Raw genomic sequence first — 19,814 nt, forward strand, 5'->3', positions numbered from 1 at the left:
GCCCTGGTGCCACATGGACGCTCCCAGATGAGGCCCCACCCCTTTGGTTCCACGTGGTCGGCGGCGGGGCCTGAGTGGCTCTGGCTGCTAGGTCTGAGGCATGGGTCCCGGGATGGCGGGGACCCAGTCAGGCGGTGCGTTGCTTCATGGCGGGCCGACAGGGTGCAGAGAGTTGTCTGGCGGGAGGAGAAAAAGGGGTAGCCTGGAGCGTTTGGACGGAAAAAGGGACATCCTCGGAGGCAGGATCAGCCGAGAGTGTATCCCCCGGGGGATGGCGGGCGGGGGGGCGGGGAATTGAGATAGAGAGAGGATATCTTGGTGGGGGGCGGGCGGGAACAGCAGTGGAGAGAACAAGGGTTGGGTCGGCGGATATAGGTGCGCCTCTGGTAGACAGACGGGAGAGAGGAAAGTCGCGGTAAGAGGATTGGGACCCTCAGGAAGTTGGGACGAATGGACCAATAGGCTCCCTGGAGGATTGGACCAGCAGTTAAGTGTCAGCAGACTCTCGTTTCCCCTTCTGCAGGTGCTGCTCGGTTTTCTTGTCCCCCCAACTTTACTGCGACACCCCCAGCCTCAGAGCACACTCGTTTCTCTTTGGAGGCGTTGACCGGCCCAGATACAGAACTGTGGCTTATCCAGGCCCCTGTAGACTTCGCCCCAGACTGGTGAGTGGTCCCATGCCACTTAGCAGGAATACTCCTCACCCCAGTGGCTGAACCTGGGGGAAATTTAGAGGGGCTTTCCTGGGGAACCCAGAAATGCTGCTTCTCAGCTGCTGTCCCGTCTCACCAAAAGAATCTGACCAAGTTTCTGCCCTCCCCCTTTCTCCCTTCAGCCTCAATGGGCGACTCGTGCCTCTCTCTGGCTCCCAGATCTTGAAGGGCAAGTTGGCAGGCAAGCGGCACCGCTACCGGGTCCTCAGCAGCAGTGGCCCTCAGGCTGGAGGAGGAGCAACCCTGCTGGCCCCCTCAGCGGAGGCGGGAGGGGGACTCACCTGTGCCCCGGCGCTACAGGGCAGCCTGAGGATCTTGGAGGGTCCCCAGGAATCCCTAACAGGGACCCTGCTGCAGCCCATTCCAGCAAATCCCCCGCCACAGATCCCCCCTGGCCTGAAGCCTCGGTTCTGTGCCTTTGGAGGCAGCCCACCAGTCACAGGGCCTGGGTCAGTCTTGGCGTTGAAGTCACTGGCCTCCGGGAAGAGGAAAAAGAAGAGGCATGTGCCAGAGGCCTCAGTTCCTCAGGAGGCTGTGAATGAGCCTGGGGCCCCGGAGGTGGACACAGCTTTGGGGTCCTCAGAGGTGGATGTGGGGAAGAAGAAAAAAAAGCAGCAGCTGAAAGACCTGGAGGTGACAGAGCCACTGGCAACAGAGCCTGCTGCTGAGATGTTGGAGCCTCTGGGAGCGCTGTCCCCAGCCACCACCAAGAAGAGGAAAAAGAAGCCCAAAGAGGTAGAAATGGTCAAGCCAGAAATGGGGGTGCTGGAGTCAGAAGAAAAGACAGTGGAGCTGGAACTCATGGTTAAAAGTGAGCCTCTGGAAGAGACAGTCCTATCCCCCAGCAAGAAGAGGAAGAAGCAGAAGGGGACAGATGGGATGGAGCCAGTAGAGGGGACGATAGTTGAGCCTCAGCTGCAGGTGAAGATGGAGCCACAGGAGGAAGCCATCCCACTGCCGTCCTCGAAGAAGAAGAAAAAAGAAAAGGGGTACAAAGTGATGACGGAGCCAGGGACTGAGGTTATAGAGCCAGAGATGAAACCTCTGGAGCTCCCAGGGGAGATGATGGAGCCTGAGCTGCCACATGAAGTGGAGCCGCAGGCTGAGGCAGTTCTGGCATCCCCCAAAAAGAGAAGGAAGAAAGAAAAACGACAAAATGCGATGATGGAGCCAGGGACAGAGGTGGTGGAGCCACAGGAAGAAGTGATGGAGCCCGAGCCTCAGGCAGCTCTAGCATCCACCAAGAAGAAGAAGAAGAAGAAAGAAAGAGGGCACAAAGCGACAGAGCCAGGGACTGAGATGATTAACCCACAAGGTGAGATGATGGCGCCCGAGCTGCCAGATGAGGGGCAGTCTGAGGCCGGGGCCGATCCGGTATCCACCAAGAAGAAGAAAAAGCGGGGCCAGGAAAGCCGGGTGCCAGAGACAGCATCTCAGGAGGAGATGCCAGAGCTGCTGCTGAATCCCGAGTCTGGGGAGGTGGCTCCCATGGGACAGGAGAGGAAGAGGAAGAAGAAGCCGCAGCAGGATCCCGTGTAAGTCTCCGCCAGGGAAACTGATGACTGCAACTCAGACAAGCTGAAGGTGGCCACCTGGGCCATCAGAAGGCGAGAGCAGAGAAGACCCCCACTCCCACTGACCACACCAGCCTGAGCCTGGACCAGGAAAGTGCTTTACTGTTACACCAAGGGCCTCCTTGGCAGCAGAGGTCATCGGGGCACTTTCATGAAGGGCTCGTGTAAGACATCAAACAACCTTCGAGCCTGGAGGGGAGGGAGAAAGAAAAGGAAGCGGTCATTAAATGAGCCATTTGTTTGATACATCAGAGTGGGATTTTGGTTCTTTTTCTCCTAGCTTGGAGGGGACTCGGGGGGCTAGGAGAGAAGTAGCCTGATCTGGATTCTATCACAGACTGGCTGTGTGAGGTTGGGCTGGTCCACACCCTCTCTGGGCCTCGGCTTTCCCCATCTGTAGGAGAGGCACTATGGGCCTTCTGAAACCTCAGAACTTTGGGGTCTGAGGTCCCATTTATTTGGGGCTCCCTCCTGCCCCCAACCCCTCAAGCCCATTCCCAGGGCTCTTACCTTCTGGGGCCCCAGGCCTGGGCACAAGGCCAGATCTTCCCGCGATGCAGCTATAAGCTGTTCCAGAGACTGAGGAAGGTAGGAGCGAACGATCAGGGGAGGTGAACACAAAACTCTCCCCTGCCCCAGCTGATCAGGGGTGTAAAATATTCCTGGAAGGAACTGATATCCTGCAGGAGGGCAGGGGAGGCAGGAAGGATGGGGGAGGGGACAGGGAGGTAGAAGGGAGTACGCAGGGGGCTTCCTCAAAAAGCAAAGGGGGTAGAAATGCCAGTCGGCACAAGGGAATTGTTCCTTACCCCAAAAATAGTCAGGAGGGTCTGACTGTCCGTTTTGTTGACTGACTTCACGGTGGTCAGACATTCAGTCACCTGGAAGGGAAGGAGGGGGCAGAGGTGGATTGGAAGAAAGGAGAACAAGACTGAGTCTGTGAGGGCGGCACTGGGTCACTGCTGTGTCCCCAGACTGCCCTGCATGCGGGAGGAGCTCAGTAAATGCTTTTGGGGCATGTTTTTTGATTATGTGTTCTGATGATTAAAAGGTCATCTCAGGGACTTCCCTGGTGGCACAGAGGTTAAGAATCTGCCTGCCAAGGCAGGGGACATGGGTTCGAGCCCTGGTCCGGGAAGATCCCACATGCCGTGGAGCAACTAAGCCCGTGCGCCACAACTACTGAGCCTGCGCTCTAGAGCCTGCAAGCCACAACTACTGAGCCTGCTCACCTAGAGCCCGTGCTCTGCAATAAGAGAAGCCACCGCAATGAGAAGCCTGCACACCACAACAAAGAGTAGCCCCTGCTCGCCGCAACTAGAGAAAGCCCGTGCGCAGCAACAAAGACCCAACACAGCCAAAAATAAATAATCAATTAATTAATTTAAAAAATAAAAATAAAAAAGGTCATCTCAGAGTGATCCCCAACTAGCTGAGAGGGTGTTGGCCATGTGATTCGAAGATAAATGCCATTTATCTTGAGTTGGTTCTGCCCCGGGGGCAGACCGTAGGCTCTGAAGTTGGACCCGAGTTCAAAACCCGGCCCCGCTGCTTACTCCCTGTGACACCCTGGGCAAGGGAACTGACCTCTCTGGGCCTCTGTTTGCAGGCAAATGGGGGTCCTCATAGTACCCACCTCAGGGGTGGCTGTGGACATCCTCCATTACTCTATCATTGGAGCCCAGATTCAACAATTCATTCAGCAAATATTCCCTGAGCACTCACTGAGTGTTCAGTGGTGCTGGGGACACAGCAGGGATCGAGACAGTCCCAGCCCTGCCCTCCTGGGGCTCCCAGTCCAGTTCGGGAGACAAATCAGTTCCAGACATGGTGACCCAGACAGGGCTGGGACTGAGGGAGCCCAGCGGGGGGCCCTTGACCTGGCCTGGGGATCCGGGAGGACTTCCTGGAGAAGGAAGCATTGGAGCTGAGATGGGGGAAAGATGGGATCAGGCAGCTAATCAAGGCAGAGGGAACAGGCACAGAGAAGCGACAGTATGCGGGGGCAGGGGGCAGACGGGGCTGCCGGGTCAAATAGGCAAGGCCTTGGAGAGCATGGTGAGGGCACTGGGGAGCCACGGGGGGGTTTTGAGCAGGAGAGGGTAGGATCAGGTTTGTGCTTAGGAAGACCCCTCTAGCTGCTGTCTGGGCAGGAGAAGGGACTGGAAGCTGAGGGTGGGGTCGGGGAGGGAGAGGTATGACTCGAGATCAGAACTGCAGCTCAAACCCCCAAGGAGGAGCTGGGGGGAGGTCCAGGCAGGGAGGTGAGGTGGCCTCACCCGGGAGACGAAGTCCTGCTCCAGCTTTTCCATCAGGAGGTCCGCCGGCTTCTGCTCGTAAGCCTTGTATGTCTCCAGGTAGCGCCCGGCCTCCTCGGGGCTGGGGTGAGAGACATTCGGGTCAGGGGAAGGGGGGGTCATGTTTTAGATTCGTTTCATTTGCTGACTCCAAGAATTCCAAACTCTAATGTATAGAGAAATGAATGTTCTCAACCTCCCCCAAAATGTCCCCTGGCGGTAACCCTTGCTTGGTGGGTGCATCTTAACACATCTTTGCTGGCTAAGGGCCAGAGGTTGGGAGCTTGACCAGTTAGGTTCAGGCCCCACTTCCCACCTGAGTTACCCTGGGCCAATGGTTTTCATCTCTGTGGGCCTCGGTTTCCTCATCTGTAAAGTGGGGGACAATTGACAATTAAGCTGACAATTAAACAAGACCACGCTAAGTGCCATGCCTGGCGCTTATAAGTCTATTTAAAAAATGTTAGCTCTTCTGGGAGGGAGGACAGGGCACAGAGAGTTTGGCCAGGTTCGAGAGAGAGAAAAACCAAAAATACCATTTCTTTTCCCAACCACAGGAAGACAACCTCATGAAGCAGTTAGCTCCCACTACCAAGAAAAATGGAGCTTTGAAGGTTTTTCATGTAGGGCACCTTCAAAAGGAAAAAGCTCCGGACCCTGACTGCTGAATCTTTTACCACAACTAACCCGACTTCACAATCGCCATTCATTTTCCTATTAGGCACTGGGGTTTTTTTGACACGTAATTAACTGTTTCAAAGGTAGTTGAAACAACTAAATCACTAAAAGGGACTGTGTGTGGAATAAAGGAACAGAAAAAAGCTGGTCTTTTTTCTCTTTGGAACTTGAGGATATTGAGTTGAGTGGAAATAAAGTATTTGTCTTGAGGCACTTTCTTAGCCTTCAAAGTCTAGCTAGTGAGCAATGTTTGTTGATTAAACGTTGATTTATATTTTTGAAAGAAACACTCATTTTTCTAATTCTGTGTTTTTTCCATGGGCTTTGTTGCTTTCCTCTCACTGCAGCGGGGATTATTATTGTTATTGTTATTAATCATTTGTTCAGGACACACAAGTTAGCATGCTGTATCCGCTTCCTTGCTTTCACTTTTGCTCCACAATACAATCAGGACGTCCTTCCACATTCGCAGCCGGAGCTCGATCTCATTTACTTAATGGGTCCAAAACATTCCCCAGTTTGGATGTAAAGACATGGGAAATATTCCCTGTGTGGGGTCCCAGCTGTATTCCAGGCACTGTCCAAAGCCCTTTATGTTCAGAAGCTCTCCTGAGAGATCCTGTAAGGCAGTTATTTTCAATCCATTACACGGAGGGGGAAACTGAGACCAGCGTTGCCCAAGATCACACAGCTGGCGAGGAGGAGAGACAGCTCCTTCAGTGGGTCTGTCTCACCTGGCTGGGCTCTCTATACTCCACTGTGCTACTTCCCACAGCAAAAAGAGCAATTTTTATACTTGCTTTTGTCTTAATATACAATTAATACATAAATACATTTTTCCAAATAGTCAAACAGTATAGAGGTAACACACCCCCAGGGAGGGCACAGAATTACAAATACATTTACCCTTTGGCCTAAATACCCATTCCTGGGGTTCAGGGCAGTAGTGGGAGTGTTGCTGGTACCAGCAAAAGCTTGGAAATCCACCCAAGCGTCCACCATTAGGGGGCTACAGAGCTGGTCCATCTACACGGTAGAATACTATACAGCTGAAAATGAAAATACTATATAGCTGAAACAGCAAATGAATTACCAAGATATGAAAAGACACGGAGGAACCTTAAAAGCCTATTGCTAGGACCTCCCTGGTGGCACAGTGGTTAAGAATCCGCCTGCCAATGCAGGGGACGTGGGTTTGATCCCTGGTCCGGGAAGATCCCACATGCCTTGGAGCTACTAAGCCCGTGCGCCACAACTACTGAGCCTGCGCTCTAGAGCCCGCGAGCCACAACTACTGAAGCCCATGCTCCACAACGAGAAGCCACTGCAATGAGACGCCCGCGCACCGCAACAAAGAGTAGCCCCCACTCACCGCAACTAGAGAAAGCCCGCGCGCAGCAACGAAGATCCAACGAAGCCAAAAAAAAAAAAAAAAAAGCCTGTTGCTAAGTGAAAGAAACCAATCTGAAAAGGCTACTGTGAGCTAACAGAAAATGTATGTTGGTCTCTGTTCCTGGCACAGAGCTCCGACCCCTTGTAAATTCCTAAGTGATAAGAGCACCGGAGCACCTTTTGTTCCACTGAGGTGACCCTGGATGGCTCCTGGATGGGGGCTGGTAGCCAGAAAGTCCAAGCCAGGATTAGAAGCTTGGAATTTTCAGCCCCACCCCCGATCCTCCAGAGGGGAGAGGGGCTGGAAATGGAGTTAATAAGTGATCATGCCTACGTGAGAAGCCTCCATAAAATCCCAACACTAGTACCGGGGTTTGGGGAGCTTGCAGGCTGGCGAACACATCCACACCGGGAGGGTGACGCACCCCGGCTCCACAGGGACAGAAGCTCCTGCGCTCAGGACCCTCCCAGACCTTGCCCTATGTACCTCTTCATCCGTGTCCTTTATCATATCCTTTAATGAACTGGTAAGCAGAAGTAAGTGTTTCCCTGAGTTCTGTGAGCTGCGCTAACAAAATAATCAAACCTGAGGAAGGGGTCATTGGAGGTCCTGACCTATAGCCGGCTGGTCAGAGCACAGGGGATTACCTGGGCTTGCGGCTGGCGCCTGCAGTGTGTGTGTGATGGGGCAGCGCTGCGAGCCCTTAACCTGTGGGATCTGACGTTATCTCCAGGTAGACAGTGTCAGAACTGAGCTAAACTGTAGGACACCCAGCTGGCAGAGAACTGCTTGGTGTGGGGAAAATCCTCCACATATTTGGTGGCCAGCAGTGAAGGGCTTTGTGTGAGGAGTAAAGGAGACGCACAGGATGAAGAAATGGGATTTCCAAACACACGAGGAGAACTGTGGGTTCTTCTATTTCAGCTACATACAGTATGATTCCAACTATATGACATTCTAGAAAAGGCAAAACTACAGAGACAGTAAAAAGGTCAGAGGTTGCCAGGGGCTGGGGGAAGAAAGGGATGAAAAGGGGGAGCACAGAGGACCTTTCAGGGCAGTGAAATTATTCTGTAAAATACAGTAATTATGGACACATCACACCTGTGTCAAGACCCATAGCATGTAAACACAACGAGAGAACCCTAATGTAAACTGTGGACTTTAGTTAATAATAATGGTATCTCAATATTAGTTCATCAGTTGTAACAAATGTACCACATTAATTAATACAAGATATAAAGAATTGCAGAAACTGTGTCCAGGGGGAGAGGGGGGTATGTGGGAACTCTCTGTACTTTCCAATCAATTTTTCTATAAACTTAAAATTTCTCTAAAAAAAAGTCTATTAATTTTTTTATGTAGACACTATATTAGAATACTACACGGCTGTAAAAAATAATGAGGCTGCTCTCTACACTGATATAGAAAAGACCTCCAGATAATGACATGACCACACAAGGCACAGAACAGTATATACACTAGGCTTACTTCTGTCTAAGAAACAAAATTAAGATGTTTTCACACGTGTTTGCGTTTTATAGAAACGTTGGAAGGAAATAAAGAAACCAACAATAATGGTGACCTGTAAGGGTGAGGGGAGTAGAGTGGGAGGGAAGGGGCAGAAGAGAGACTTTTAAGGGCATATACTACCATTTATATATATATACTATATACACATATACAGTATCTGAAAGCAATATAAAAACGGTATATATATATATATATGTAGTTCAAAAATCAAAAGTGATTATATATCTTAATATATATACTTAGATGATATAGGTATATATTATATATACTTATAAAATATATATACTTATATAAATGTATATATTATACTTATATAGTACTTATGTATATGCTCATATATACTTATATACACTTATAATGTTTATATACTTACATTTTACAATACTTACACATACTTATATAATATATATATAGTATATATATAATCACCTCTGATTTTTGAATTACATGAATATGCTATCTATACTTTAACAAAAGAAACTAACCATTACATATTCAGAAGAAAAGAGAAGGGCAGAGGATAGAAGTCTCCCTCCCCTCAGGACCTCCCCTTGTGCCATTCCCAAGGTTCAACACTGTTCACAGCTTGGACCCCTTGGAGCCCCTTCAGTTTATTCACATCTGTATCTGTTCATAAACATGGCTCATTTTCCTTCCTTTTATACATAAATTAAAATATCATGCTGTTTGGTCCTGCAGCTTACTGCATGGATGGTGCCAGGAAGGCCCACGCCACGGTGGATTTGCACACCCAAGGAGGGATGATCGAAGGGGAGATATTCCTAGTGGGGGAATTTCTGCATTGAAGAGTATGTCTATTTTCTGTTTTAATAGCCATCAAGTCTCCTGCCAACCAAACATGCAGGTGCCCCTTTCATATTATCCATCTGACGTTTTCACCAAATTAATGGGTGAAAAATAACACCTCATTCTTTGAAAATTTACTTTTCCTGATAAGCTGTGTGGTTGATAGTTTTTTCATGTGTTCTTGGCAACCTGCATTAGACTTTTAAAATTCGGGCTATCTTTTTCTTACTGAATTGTAAGAGGCTCTTTATATATATATACATATATACATATATATATATATATATATGTATATATATATACACATACACATAAATATATAATAAATGTTTAAATATATTCCTATGAATATAAACCTTTATATATATTTGAACTGTATAAATATAAAATTTATATATACATATATAAATTAGGGATCGTGTTTGTTTTATATATAACAAGTATTTTCTCTTAGTTTGTCACTTGTCTTTTACCTTTGTTTACAGTATCTCTTACCATCTGGAAGTTTTAAAATTTTAATTTACTCAAATTGGGTAACCTTTTCCTTTATGGTGTCTAGGTTTTGGGTCTTGTTTTGGAAGACTTTCCCTACCACAGGATCATAATAAATATATATATATTTTATAAGATTTCTTTGAATACTTTTACTGTAGTTTTGCTTTTTGTGTCTATAATTATCAAGATTTCGTTCTGATTATGGTGTGAGGAAGGGATGTCTTCTTTTCCCTATGGAGAACCAATCAAAATGGTCTTTAGAAACCTAGACTTGAAATTAATTATTCAGCCAGATTTTATGTCTAACTCATAAGTGCCTAGTATGGTCCTGGGATTTGATGTACGTCACCTGCTTTTGTGCCTACAACCCTATAAGAAAGATATTAAGACCCTACTTTACAGATAAAGAAATTGAAGCCCAGAGAGGCAGTGCCTGGACCAGACTCACACAGGGAGTTCATGGGAGGAAGAAGGGCTGGGAAGATTTGGGGGCAGAAGGGGCAATAACTCTCAGGATAGAGCCTGACCTGGGAGGGGAGCCTCCATCTCACCTCCAGGCAAGGATCAGGGTGCAGTCGGCCAGGATGCACATCTTAGCCAGTTCCTTGAGGGCCTGCTGAGGATCTTTCTGAGTAGAGAAGAAAATTAGAATGAGGGATCTGGGAGAAAGCAAAGAATTATAGTCTTGGAAGCAGAGCAGCTTAGGATGCCAAGAGCCTTTCACTCAACTGACACTCCCTAATCTCCAACTGGGTGCCCAGCCTGTGCAGGACCCAGCAGTGACCGGGACAGCCCTGGCTGTGCCTTCCCGGGACGCACAGTCTGATGAGGGGGACAGACAGTCCCCAGTCAGTGATGACTCAAGAGTGGCCAGGGCTGGGGTGGGAGAGCCAGAGGAGCGTCTGTCCTACCTGGGGGATTAGGGAGAGCTTCCTAGAGGAGGGGATATCTGAGCTGGGACCTGAAGGAGGATGAGGAGTGAGGGCAACAGAGAGCAGAAAAGGGAATTCCAGGCATAGGGAACAGCGTGTGCAAAGGAAGGGAGGGGAAGGAAGGCTTGAGGAAATACAATTCACCACTATGGGACGGAGGCTGTGAAATGAAAGGGTGATCACGTGGAAGCTTAGAGATGAACCGGGAGAGCTGGGCAGGGATCGGGCGACACTGGGCCTCACGGGCCATGGAGGGCACTGGGGGACCACAGAGGGGTTGGGACATCAGATCTGTGTGTCAGAAGACCCCTCTGACTACTGCAGGGTCGAAGCTGGAGGCCACAAGACAAGAGAAGAGGCTGGGGCAGGGACCCAGGCAAGAGAGGAAAGGGCCTGGATCAGGGCCCGGCTGTGAGGATAGAATGAAACAGGTTCAAGAAGTATTGAAGTGGCAGAGGGCAGGGCCTGGTTGAAGGGGGTGTGGGGAAGGAGGAGACGGGTAATCTGACCCTCCACCTCCTTGCCAACACAGCTGTCCATCTCAAATGTGAGAAATTCCCCACTGGGGTTCCAACTTGCATTTCTCCTTGGAAGAGATTCAACAGTCCGCCAGGCAATCGGGAGGCCCAAGGCTCCCCATTTCACAGATGGGGACAGTGAGGCCCATGGAGGAGTGACCCCTGCTTACCACATCCACCTGGACGAGCAGGACTCGCAGGGCGAAGCTCTTCCCCAGGCTCTGCAGCCGCTGATGGATGTAGTCTGGGTGGAGGCTGTGGTAACGGAGGCTGGGGGGAGGGAGAGGGAGGGGTTGGGAGGTCTCCAGCTAAGAGACCCCAGAAGCCCTTCTCCCCTCTTGCTGGAAGGCAGAGGGCTTGGGGAGCACAGGCAGATCTGAGGCTCAAAGAGGTTAAGTGACTTGCCCAAGGTCACCCTTCAAGAAAGGGGCACGAGGGGACTGGCAGTGAGGGGTACCTGGCTCTGACTCCCTGGAAGGGCGGACCCCCGGATTCTTCACCCAGGAAGAGAAGGACTTTAGCTTTCAGGTGGAGACCAGGAAACCCTAGAGAGTGTGTACCGGGGTCAGGGGGTGGTGCTGTACAGCTGGTCTTGGGAAGCAGGGCCCATCCCCGGGACTGCCTGCTTTGACCTCAGAGGGCGCTGGCACGGATGCGGTGGGGTGGCTTTGCCACCCAGGAACAAAGGGACATCTCTGCTCAGCAGCCACTAGCTCTCATACCCTGCAGGGAGGACAGGAACTTAGACGTTTCACTTCCCTCGTCTGGAGAGGGGCCCCCAGGAGTGGAGGGAAACTTATTTAACTGTGGTGACGGTTACAGAAATCCTGGCTCCAGTCCTGGTGTCCAGGACATGAGGCCCCCTCCTCCCTCAGCCCCAGAGTCCAGGCCCCTGGCCCCTCCTCCCTCAGACCCAGAGTTCGGGGCCCAGCTCTTGCTTCGGACACCTCTAAGCCAAGATCTCTGCCTCCCACCCAGGGTCACGCCTAGGCCTGGGCCATGCCCAGAGGTCTCCCATACAACGGCCCAGAACACCCAGAGCACACCCCTCCCAGGCCATCTTGAGGGTGGGTGGCCCCCAGAGCTCACCTGAGGAAGAGGGCACAGGTGCTCTGGCCCAGCACGTAATCGGGAAGCACATCGCCAAGCTCCCAGGGCACGTTGCGCACAAACCTCAGCACAGGGTTGCCCCTCTGGGGGGAGGGAGAACCGAAGCCATTAGCAGAGTGACCCTGGGACCACCGCCACCCCAGGGCCCCTCCCCCACCTCCTGCTTTGCACCTGGGGCTTCTCCAGCTCTGCTCTCCTCTTCTCCCCAGACTCCTCCTCCTCCTCAGCCTGGAATGTTCTTGGTACTGGGGCTCTGACCTAGGCCCCTCCTCCCTGGCCCTAGGCCTTAACTAAAGGGTCCCCGGGTCTCTCTCAGCTCAGCCCTCTCCCCAGCCCCAGCTCGTGTGTCCTGTGGGCCACTGGACACGTGTCCCCGGGTATCTACCTCACTGCACTCAGCACTGGCCTCCACACCTGCTCCCCCTCCCAGCCCCAGCTCAGGGACGGCCCCACCATCCAGAGACCCAGGCCTTGTCCTACACGCTTCCCTCTCCCCCTCATCCACCAGGTGGGACATCTACCTTCTAAGCATCCCCCATGAATTCCTCCCCCTCCACTGCCATGGCCTCCACCCCACCTCCTCCTGGTCTCCTGCCCCAGTGCTGCCCCCTCCTGGCCACCCTCCAAACAGGAGCCAGACGGCTCTTCCTAAAGCACAAGGCTGCCCCTCTCCAGCTCTAAGCCCTGCCATGGCTTCCCAGTGCCCTCAGGAGGAAGCTCCTCACCGTGGCCTGTGACCCTCCACAGGGTCAGAGCCCCGAAAGCCTGGCATCTGCCCAGCAGACTCCTCTCTCTAAACACCCCTCACAGACTTTCCTGGTGGCTCGGTGGTTAAGAATCCGCCTACCAATACAGGGGACACGGGCTGGATCCCTGGTCCGGGAAGATCCCACAAGCCGCGGTGCAACTAAGCCCGCAAGCCACAACTACTGAGCCCATGTGCCACAACTACTGAAGCCCATGTGCCACAACTACTGAAGCCCACGCGCCTAGAGCCCGTGCTCTGCAACAAGAGATGCCACCGCAATGAGAAGCCCGTGCACCGTGATGAAGAGTAGCCCCCGCTTGCCACAACTAGAGAAAGCCCACATGCAGCAATGAAGACCCAACACAGCCAAAAGAAATAAATAAACCCCCGCCTCATGCTCTACCCTGTAGCCGAAGACCAAAATACTTTGAGCAAGTCAAGCTCTAATCCATTCAGGTATCTGAGTGCCTACTGTGTGTCTAAGTGCTGGGGATACAGCCGTGACCAAGAGGACATAGATCCCTGCCCTCGTGGGGGACACAGACATTAAACAAAAGCATCTCAGGAACGAACATGTAATTACCAAGTGAGGTGGAATTCAGCTCTAATAAGGGTGTGGTATCTGCTCTCGGGGTGGACTGTGGAGTGGTCAGAGCAGCTGGGGTGGGAAGGGTCTGCAGGGGTCCCAAGTCCCACAGGCTCTGGGCCATCTGGTCCTGAGGCACTGGGAGCCATGGAAGGGCTTTGGGCAAGGGAGGGGCGGGATCCAATTTTATTTAATTTATTTTTTTAAATTGAAGCACAGTTGATGTACAATGTCATGTTAATTTCTGCTGTACAGCAAAGTGATTCAGTTATACATATATATATATACATTTTTAAATATTCTTTTCCATCACGGTTTATCACAGAATATTGTATACAATTTCCTGTGCTATACAGTAGGACCTTGTTGTTTATCCCAATTTTAATTTTTAAAGAAGTATTTTGTCCACTTCACACCCATTAGAATGGCCGAAATCCAAAAAACAGACAACGACAAGTGGTGAGGATATGGTGAGAATGAAACCTTCATCCACTGCTGGTGGGAACGTAAAATGATGCAGCCTTTTAGAAGACAGTTTGGGGGTGCCTGAGAAAGTTAAACATACAGTTACCGTACGACCCAGCAAATCCACTCCTAGATAAATACCCAAGAGAACTGGAAACATATGTTAACAGCAGTACACAAATGTTCACAGCAGCATTTTCATAATAATTGAAAAATATGAACAACCCAAATGTCCATCAATGGATGATGAATGGACAAACAAAAAGTGGCATATCCATACAATGGAATACTATTTAGCAACAAAAAGGAATGAAGTACTAATTCATGCTACAACATGGATGAACCTTGAGAGCATTATGCTAAGTGAAAAAAACTAGTCATCATTTGCTAGACATTTGGGTTGTTTCCACTTTTTGGCTATCGTGAATAACGCTGTTGTGAACATTCGTGTACTAGATTTTTGTGTGGACAGAAGACAGTGGTCCCTCAGTATCCACAGAGGATTGGTCCCAGGACCCCCTGGATATCAAAATCCACAGATGACGTAGTACAGTTGGCCCTCCGTGTCTGCGGGTTTTGTATCCATGGTTGCAGAAGGTTGACCGTATTTTCATTTCTCTTGCATATATACCTAGAGGTGGAACTGCAAGGTCATATGATAACTCTATGTTTAAATGTCTGAGGAACTGCCAGGTGGTTTTCCAAAGTGGCTGCACCATCTTACATTCCCACCAGCAGTGTATGAGGGTTCCAGCTCCTCCACACTCTCCCCACCCTTGTTATTGTCTATCCTTTTGATTCTAGGGTATGAAGTGGTATCTCATTGTGGTTTTGGTTTGCATTTCCCTGATGGCTAACAATTTTGAGCATATTTCATGTTCTTGAGTCCCATGATTATCTTTGTATACTGCTACTCTCTCCTTCCAGAATGCCAGCCCCGTCAACGGCAGAGACTTCATCTGCTATCTCCAGAGCTTAGAACTGCACCAGGTAACCTCTGAAGATATTTATGGATTATAAGTGGGTGAACCCCCATTTTAAAGGCTCAGAGGGGTTAAGTCACCCAAGATGATGCCCAAGATGACAAAGCTACTGTGTGGCAGAGCGGGATTCAAACTTGGGCCTGTGTTCAACTGTTTTTGAATAAATGGACAAACCTGGGGACAGGAAATGTAGCTTCATGAACACAATCATGCCCCCAACCGTAAGAGTTGGGGTGCTATGGACTGAATGTCTGTGTCTCCCCAAAATTCATAGGTTGAAATACTACCCCCCAATGTGATGATATTAGGAGGTGAAGGGAGGTGATTAGGTCATGAAGGTGGAGCCCTCATGAATGGGATTAGCGCTCTTATAAAAGAGACCCCAGAGAGCTCCCTCACCCTTTCCTACGCTGTGAGGACACAGTGAGAAGATGGCTGTCTATGAATCAGGAAGCAGGTCCTCACTAGACACCGAATCTGCCAGCGCCTTGATCTTGGACTTCTCAGCCTCCAGAACTGTGAGAAATAAATGTTCGTTGTTCAGACCACCAGTCTATGGTATTTTTGTTATAGAAGCCTGAACAGACTAAGACATGGGGCATCCTCAACCCACACACGCTAGTTGAATGTCTGAATGGTGCTGTTGAGGGCATAATGGCTAGAACTCAGACCTCCTTCCTTGTCCACTAGAAAGCCCTCCCTATAACCACGTTTCCCACCAGAAACCCCAAAGCCCCACTTCTCCAGCCCCCTCCTCACCTGCCGGGGGCTCACAATGATGCTGTTGGATTTTGCTCCTGGTTTGGGGGCCTGGTTGGGGGTCTCTCCTGCCAGGGGTTCTGGCCCTATGGGGCGTGTGGCTCCAGACCCTCCTGGAGGTCCTGAGATGGCGTACTCGCCGTAGGTCTGAGGAGCCGGCTGGGGTGAGGTCTCCACAGTGCGCAGGCTCCGTGTGGATTTGAATAAGGGCTTGGCCTGTGGGGACAGATGTGAGAGGGCATACAAAATCTGAATCTAGCCACTTCTCCCCACCTCCTGGGCCTCTACCCTGGTCCCAACCACCATCTTCTCTCCCTTGGGCCACTGCAGTCACCTCCTCACCAGTTCCCTGCCTCTGCCCTTACCCTCCACAGTCTGCTCCCCACACTGAGCCATATCATGTTCCTCTTCTGCTCAGAGCCCTTAGGTGGTTCCTACTCAGAGTAAAAGCCAAAGCTGTCATCTCAGTCCTCGAGCCTCGTAAAGATCTGCCCCTGCCCCCTTGCCTCAAGGACCTCACCTTCTACATCTTCTGCCTGGCTTTCTCTACTCCAGCCCCGCTGGCCTTCCTGCTGCCCTAAAACTTATCAGATTCTCTCTGACCTCAGGGCCTTTGCACTGGTTGTTCCCTTCCCCCCTGATGTTGCATAGCTCGCTCACTCACTTCTTTCACATTTTGGCAAAGGCATCATCTCCTCCAAGAGGCCCTCCCTTGACTGTTCTATCTAAGGTAGCTCTTCTCCCCCATCACACCCTCTATCCTTAGCCTACTTTCTTTTTCTTCATAGCACATAGGTGGCAGCCACTACTTAGCATCAGGCAATTATGTTCCTGTAGGATTGAGATCTCTGTGTTGCCAGATCCTTTATTTACCAAAAGACGTCAAAAGCGCAGATTTTTAAAAAATTGCCAAACCTTCCAATTCTCAACTCTCAGCAATAAATTCATTCCTTGCAGAACCAGGGTTCTGGCCACATAAAACGTATCTCAGGACTACTTCCTGGCTGCCAGTTTGCACCCTCTGCCTTAGCCCTCCTGCCCATGACATTTTACTTTTTACAGGAAACTGAGACTTGCAGAAGGCAAAAGGCTGTCTTCTCAAAGTGACCCAGGCCCCAATATTTCCTAACCCACACTGTGGTCCCACAGGCCCCTTCTTGTCCCCCTTCCTCCCAACCACCCCCCAAGCCTCCCAGCAGTCCCCCCATCTCTTAGTCCTACCGCGGGAGGAGGGACCTCATCCTCGTCCACTGGAATGAGGAATTTCTTCCTTGTGGGTGGGCCAGTGGGCTTCTGCACTCCCTCTTCGTCCATCGCAAGGTCCTTCTGGGGCCTGAAAATGAAGCCGTGGCGTCGGGAGCGAGCGAAGCATCGACATTCCCCAGAAGGAACCCCCAGACACAGCCGTACCCCCCTAAAAATTCCAGGGCTCCATCGCGTCCAGGTCCAGACACCCATGGCCCCAGGTTCTATAAGGCCCCGCCCCATCGAGCCTCCACCTGCGGCTCGCCCCGCCCCTTACCGGGACACACTTTCCATTCGCCACGCCCTTCAGGGTCCCAACTTTCTATTCTCCCCGCCCTCACTGTTCCCCGCCTTCCGTTTGCCAGGCCAGACCACTGTCCCCAACGCTCCGTCCACCCCGCCCCCAAGGCTCGCACCTGTATGCCTTCCCCTCGCTCCACCTTCTCAAACTCTCAGACATTGTAACGATTGATTGGCTTCTGCATCTGCCAATCGCCACCGGCGGTCTCAACCCCACGCCCCTCTCAACCCAGCCCCGGGCTCTCAGGGCCCCGAGAACTCACCTCCTCGCCCCCGGGCCGCGAAGGAAAGACAGGAGAGATATCGAGGCGTCCCACCGCCGGCGCGGCCAGCGGAGGCCCAGGCTAGTCGCACTTCCGGCCTCTCTAGCCCTCCAGCCCGCTCCCGACGTTCCCCAAAGGCGTAGAGCATCGAGAGGGGCGGTTCCTCACGAAGCTCTCTATGGTTCTGGAGGACTGCGGAGGTTTGGGTTTGGAGACAGCTGTCCGCCTCTGGCCCTGAGCGTCTCCGGTTGCCAAGCAGTTTGATTTCAGTGCCCTTATTGAGCGCCTCTTGTGTGCCTGGGCTCTGGGCAGGGCTTAGTGGAGAAGAGATGGCGGGTAATCAAACTAGGTTCCTTCTCTCAGTACAGACTTGAGTTTGAATTCCAGCTCTGCCATTGACTTGGCCTCAGTTTCCCCATTCACTCATTCTCTTATTCCACATACATTCCCCCAGCGCCTCCTCTGTTCCCGGCTCTGTGCCAGGCACTGCTAGTGACACAGCGATGACCAAGGATAACGATAGCCCCGCTCCGCCCTTCTGGAGCTCACGTCGCATTGGGAGAGACAAACCCTTTCCCAAACAGTGACGATCCAGAGTGGACAGGGCTGGCTAGGAGACCCCAGAGAGCCCGGGAGCGGGGTGGGGCAGGGGACACCTAATCCAGCCCGAGGGCCAGGAAAGAGCTTCCTAGAGGTAGGGACATCGGAGCAGAGACCTGGTTGATGAGTAAGTATTAGTCATTTCCTGAAAGGATAGTATCACACTGTTCTAACTTGCAACTCTCTGATTACTAAGGAGAGAACATCTTTCTGTGAGTTTATTGGTCTTTAATAGTTTGTTTTCTGTGAGTTGCTTGCCCATATCCTTTGCCCATTTTTTCAATGGGGTTGTATGCCTTTTTTATTACTGTTAATGTGTCAGAGTACTTTATGGATTCCAATTCTAATTGTTAGTCAGTTACACATATTCCAAATATTTCCTGATAGTTTGCACTTCATATTTTAACTTTATTTTTCTCACAGAGAAGTTCTTAGTGTTTATTCGCACCTATTTATCAATCTATCCTGACTTTTGGTGTGTTTAAGAGGCTTGCCATACCCCGAGGTCATAAATATAGTTTATCATTTCTTTTAATACTTTTTCTAGTTTTGATTTTGTTTCTGTCGTTCATCCATATGAGACTTATTTTTGAAAATGTACTAAGGTAGGAATTTATGGTGGATATAGCTAATTGTCCGGATACCATTTATTTTAAAAGCCAGTCCTGGGAACTCCCTGGAGGTCCAGTGGTTAGAACTCAGTGTTTTCACTGCCGGGGCCCCGGGTTCCATCCCTAATCAGGGAACTAAGACCCCTCAAGTCATGCAGCAAAAAAAAAAAACAAAAAAAACAAGCCAGTCCTTTCCCTGGTTTTGATATTCCACCTTTATCATGTGCCAAATTCCCATGTATACACAGGTATATCTCTGACATTTCTATTATGTTTCATTGATCTCTGTATCTGTCCCTTGCCTCCATGCCAGTTTAATTATTTCATTTAGATATGTTTTGATATCACATGAGGCCAAGTCCCCCACCTCTGTTTAGTTTCAAATCTGTCTTTACCATTCTTGTCCATTTTCTCTTCTAGATGGATTTTAGCAGCTGCTTTTCTAGTTCCCTGAAAAATCCTATTGAGACTGAGATTGGAATTGCACTGAATTGATGGATTAATTACAAGAAGATTGACATCTTCTTCATACCCATGAACATATTGTCTCTATCTCTCCATTGATTTTGGCTTTTGTTAGGGACCTACTGTAAAAGATTTTTTCTAATTAATTTTTATTTATATAATTGGTTCATGGTATTAGTTTCCTAGGGCTGCTGTAAAGAAGTACCAAAAATTGAGTGGCTTAAACCACAGAAAGCTATTCTCACAGTTCTGGAGGCTAGAAGTCCAAAATCAAGGTATTGACAGAGCAATGCGCCCTCTGAATGCACTAGGGAAGGATCTGTTCCAGCCCTCTCTCTTAGCTTCTGGTAGCCTCAGGCATTCCTTGGCTTGTGGATGGCCATCTTCTCCCTGTGTGTCTTCACACTGTCTTTCCTCTGTGCATGTCCGTCTCTGTGTCCAAATTTCCCCATTTTACAAGGACGCCAGTCATATTGGATAAGGGACCACCATAATGACCTCATTTTAACTTGTCTCTGTAAAGACCTTATTTCAAAATAAAGTCACATTCTGAAGTAATGGGGGTTAGGACTCAACATATCTTTTGGGGGGACACGAGTCAACCCTTAACAATTTTCTGTTACTTTTTATAAACTTCTTCCTTCTGAATTCATTTTTACTTCTTGCTAGAGTACATTCTCTTCTAACTTTTACAGAGGACATTCTGGATAGAAAATTTCTGAGTCTTGCTCATCTGAAA

General features: G+C 50.1%; 2 protein-coding genes across 2 annotated transcripts; one reads left to right on the forward strand and one right to left on the reverse strand.

The window, feature by feature from the left end:
• The first annotated feature begins 52 nt into the window (after nucleotides 1-52).
• POLR1G (RNA polymerase I subunit G) lies at nucleotides 53-2,597 on the forward strand. Its single transcript, XM_061173373.1, has 3 exons — nucleotides 53-134; nucleotides 524-665; nucleotides 836-2,597. Exons 1-3 carry the CDS (start codon nucleotides 101-103, stop codon nucleotides 2,250-2,252), a joined length of 1,593 nt encoding a protein of 530 aa, XP_061029356.1. The 5' UTR covers nucleotides 53-100; the 3' UTR covers nucleotides 2,253-2,597.
• Nucleotides 2,367-17,506, reverse strand: ERCC1 (ERCC excision repair 1, endonuclease non-catalytic subunit). Its single transcript, XM_061173374.1, has 10 exons — nucleotides 17,400-17,506; nucleotides 16,813-16,924; nucleotides 15,592-15,807; nucleotides 12,030-12,133; nucleotides 11,111-11,210; nucleotides 10,042-10,118; nucleotides 4,567-4,666; nucleotides 3,097-3,168; nucleotides 2,798-2,866; nucleotides 2,367-2,476 (listed from the first exon to the last, which is right to left on the reverse strand). Exons 2-10 carry the CDS (start codon nucleotides 16,903-16,905, stop codon nucleotides 2,423-2,425), a joined length of 885 nt encoding a protein of 294 aa, XP_061029357.1. The 5' UTR covers nucleotides 16,906-16,924; nucleotides 17,400-17,506; the 3' UTR covers nucleotides 2,367-2,422.
• Nucleotides 17,507-19,814: the final 2,308 nt, after the last annotated feature.

The sequence above is a fragment of the Eubalaena glacialis genome, chromosome 18, assembly GCF_028564815.1.
Source record: "Eubalaena glacialis isolate mEubGla1 chromosome 18, mEubGla1.1.hap2.+ XY, whole genome shotgun sequence".
NCBI classification, from domain to species: Eukaryota; Metazoa; Chordata; class Mammalia; order Artiodactyla; family Balaenidae; genus Eubalaena; species Eubalaena glacialis.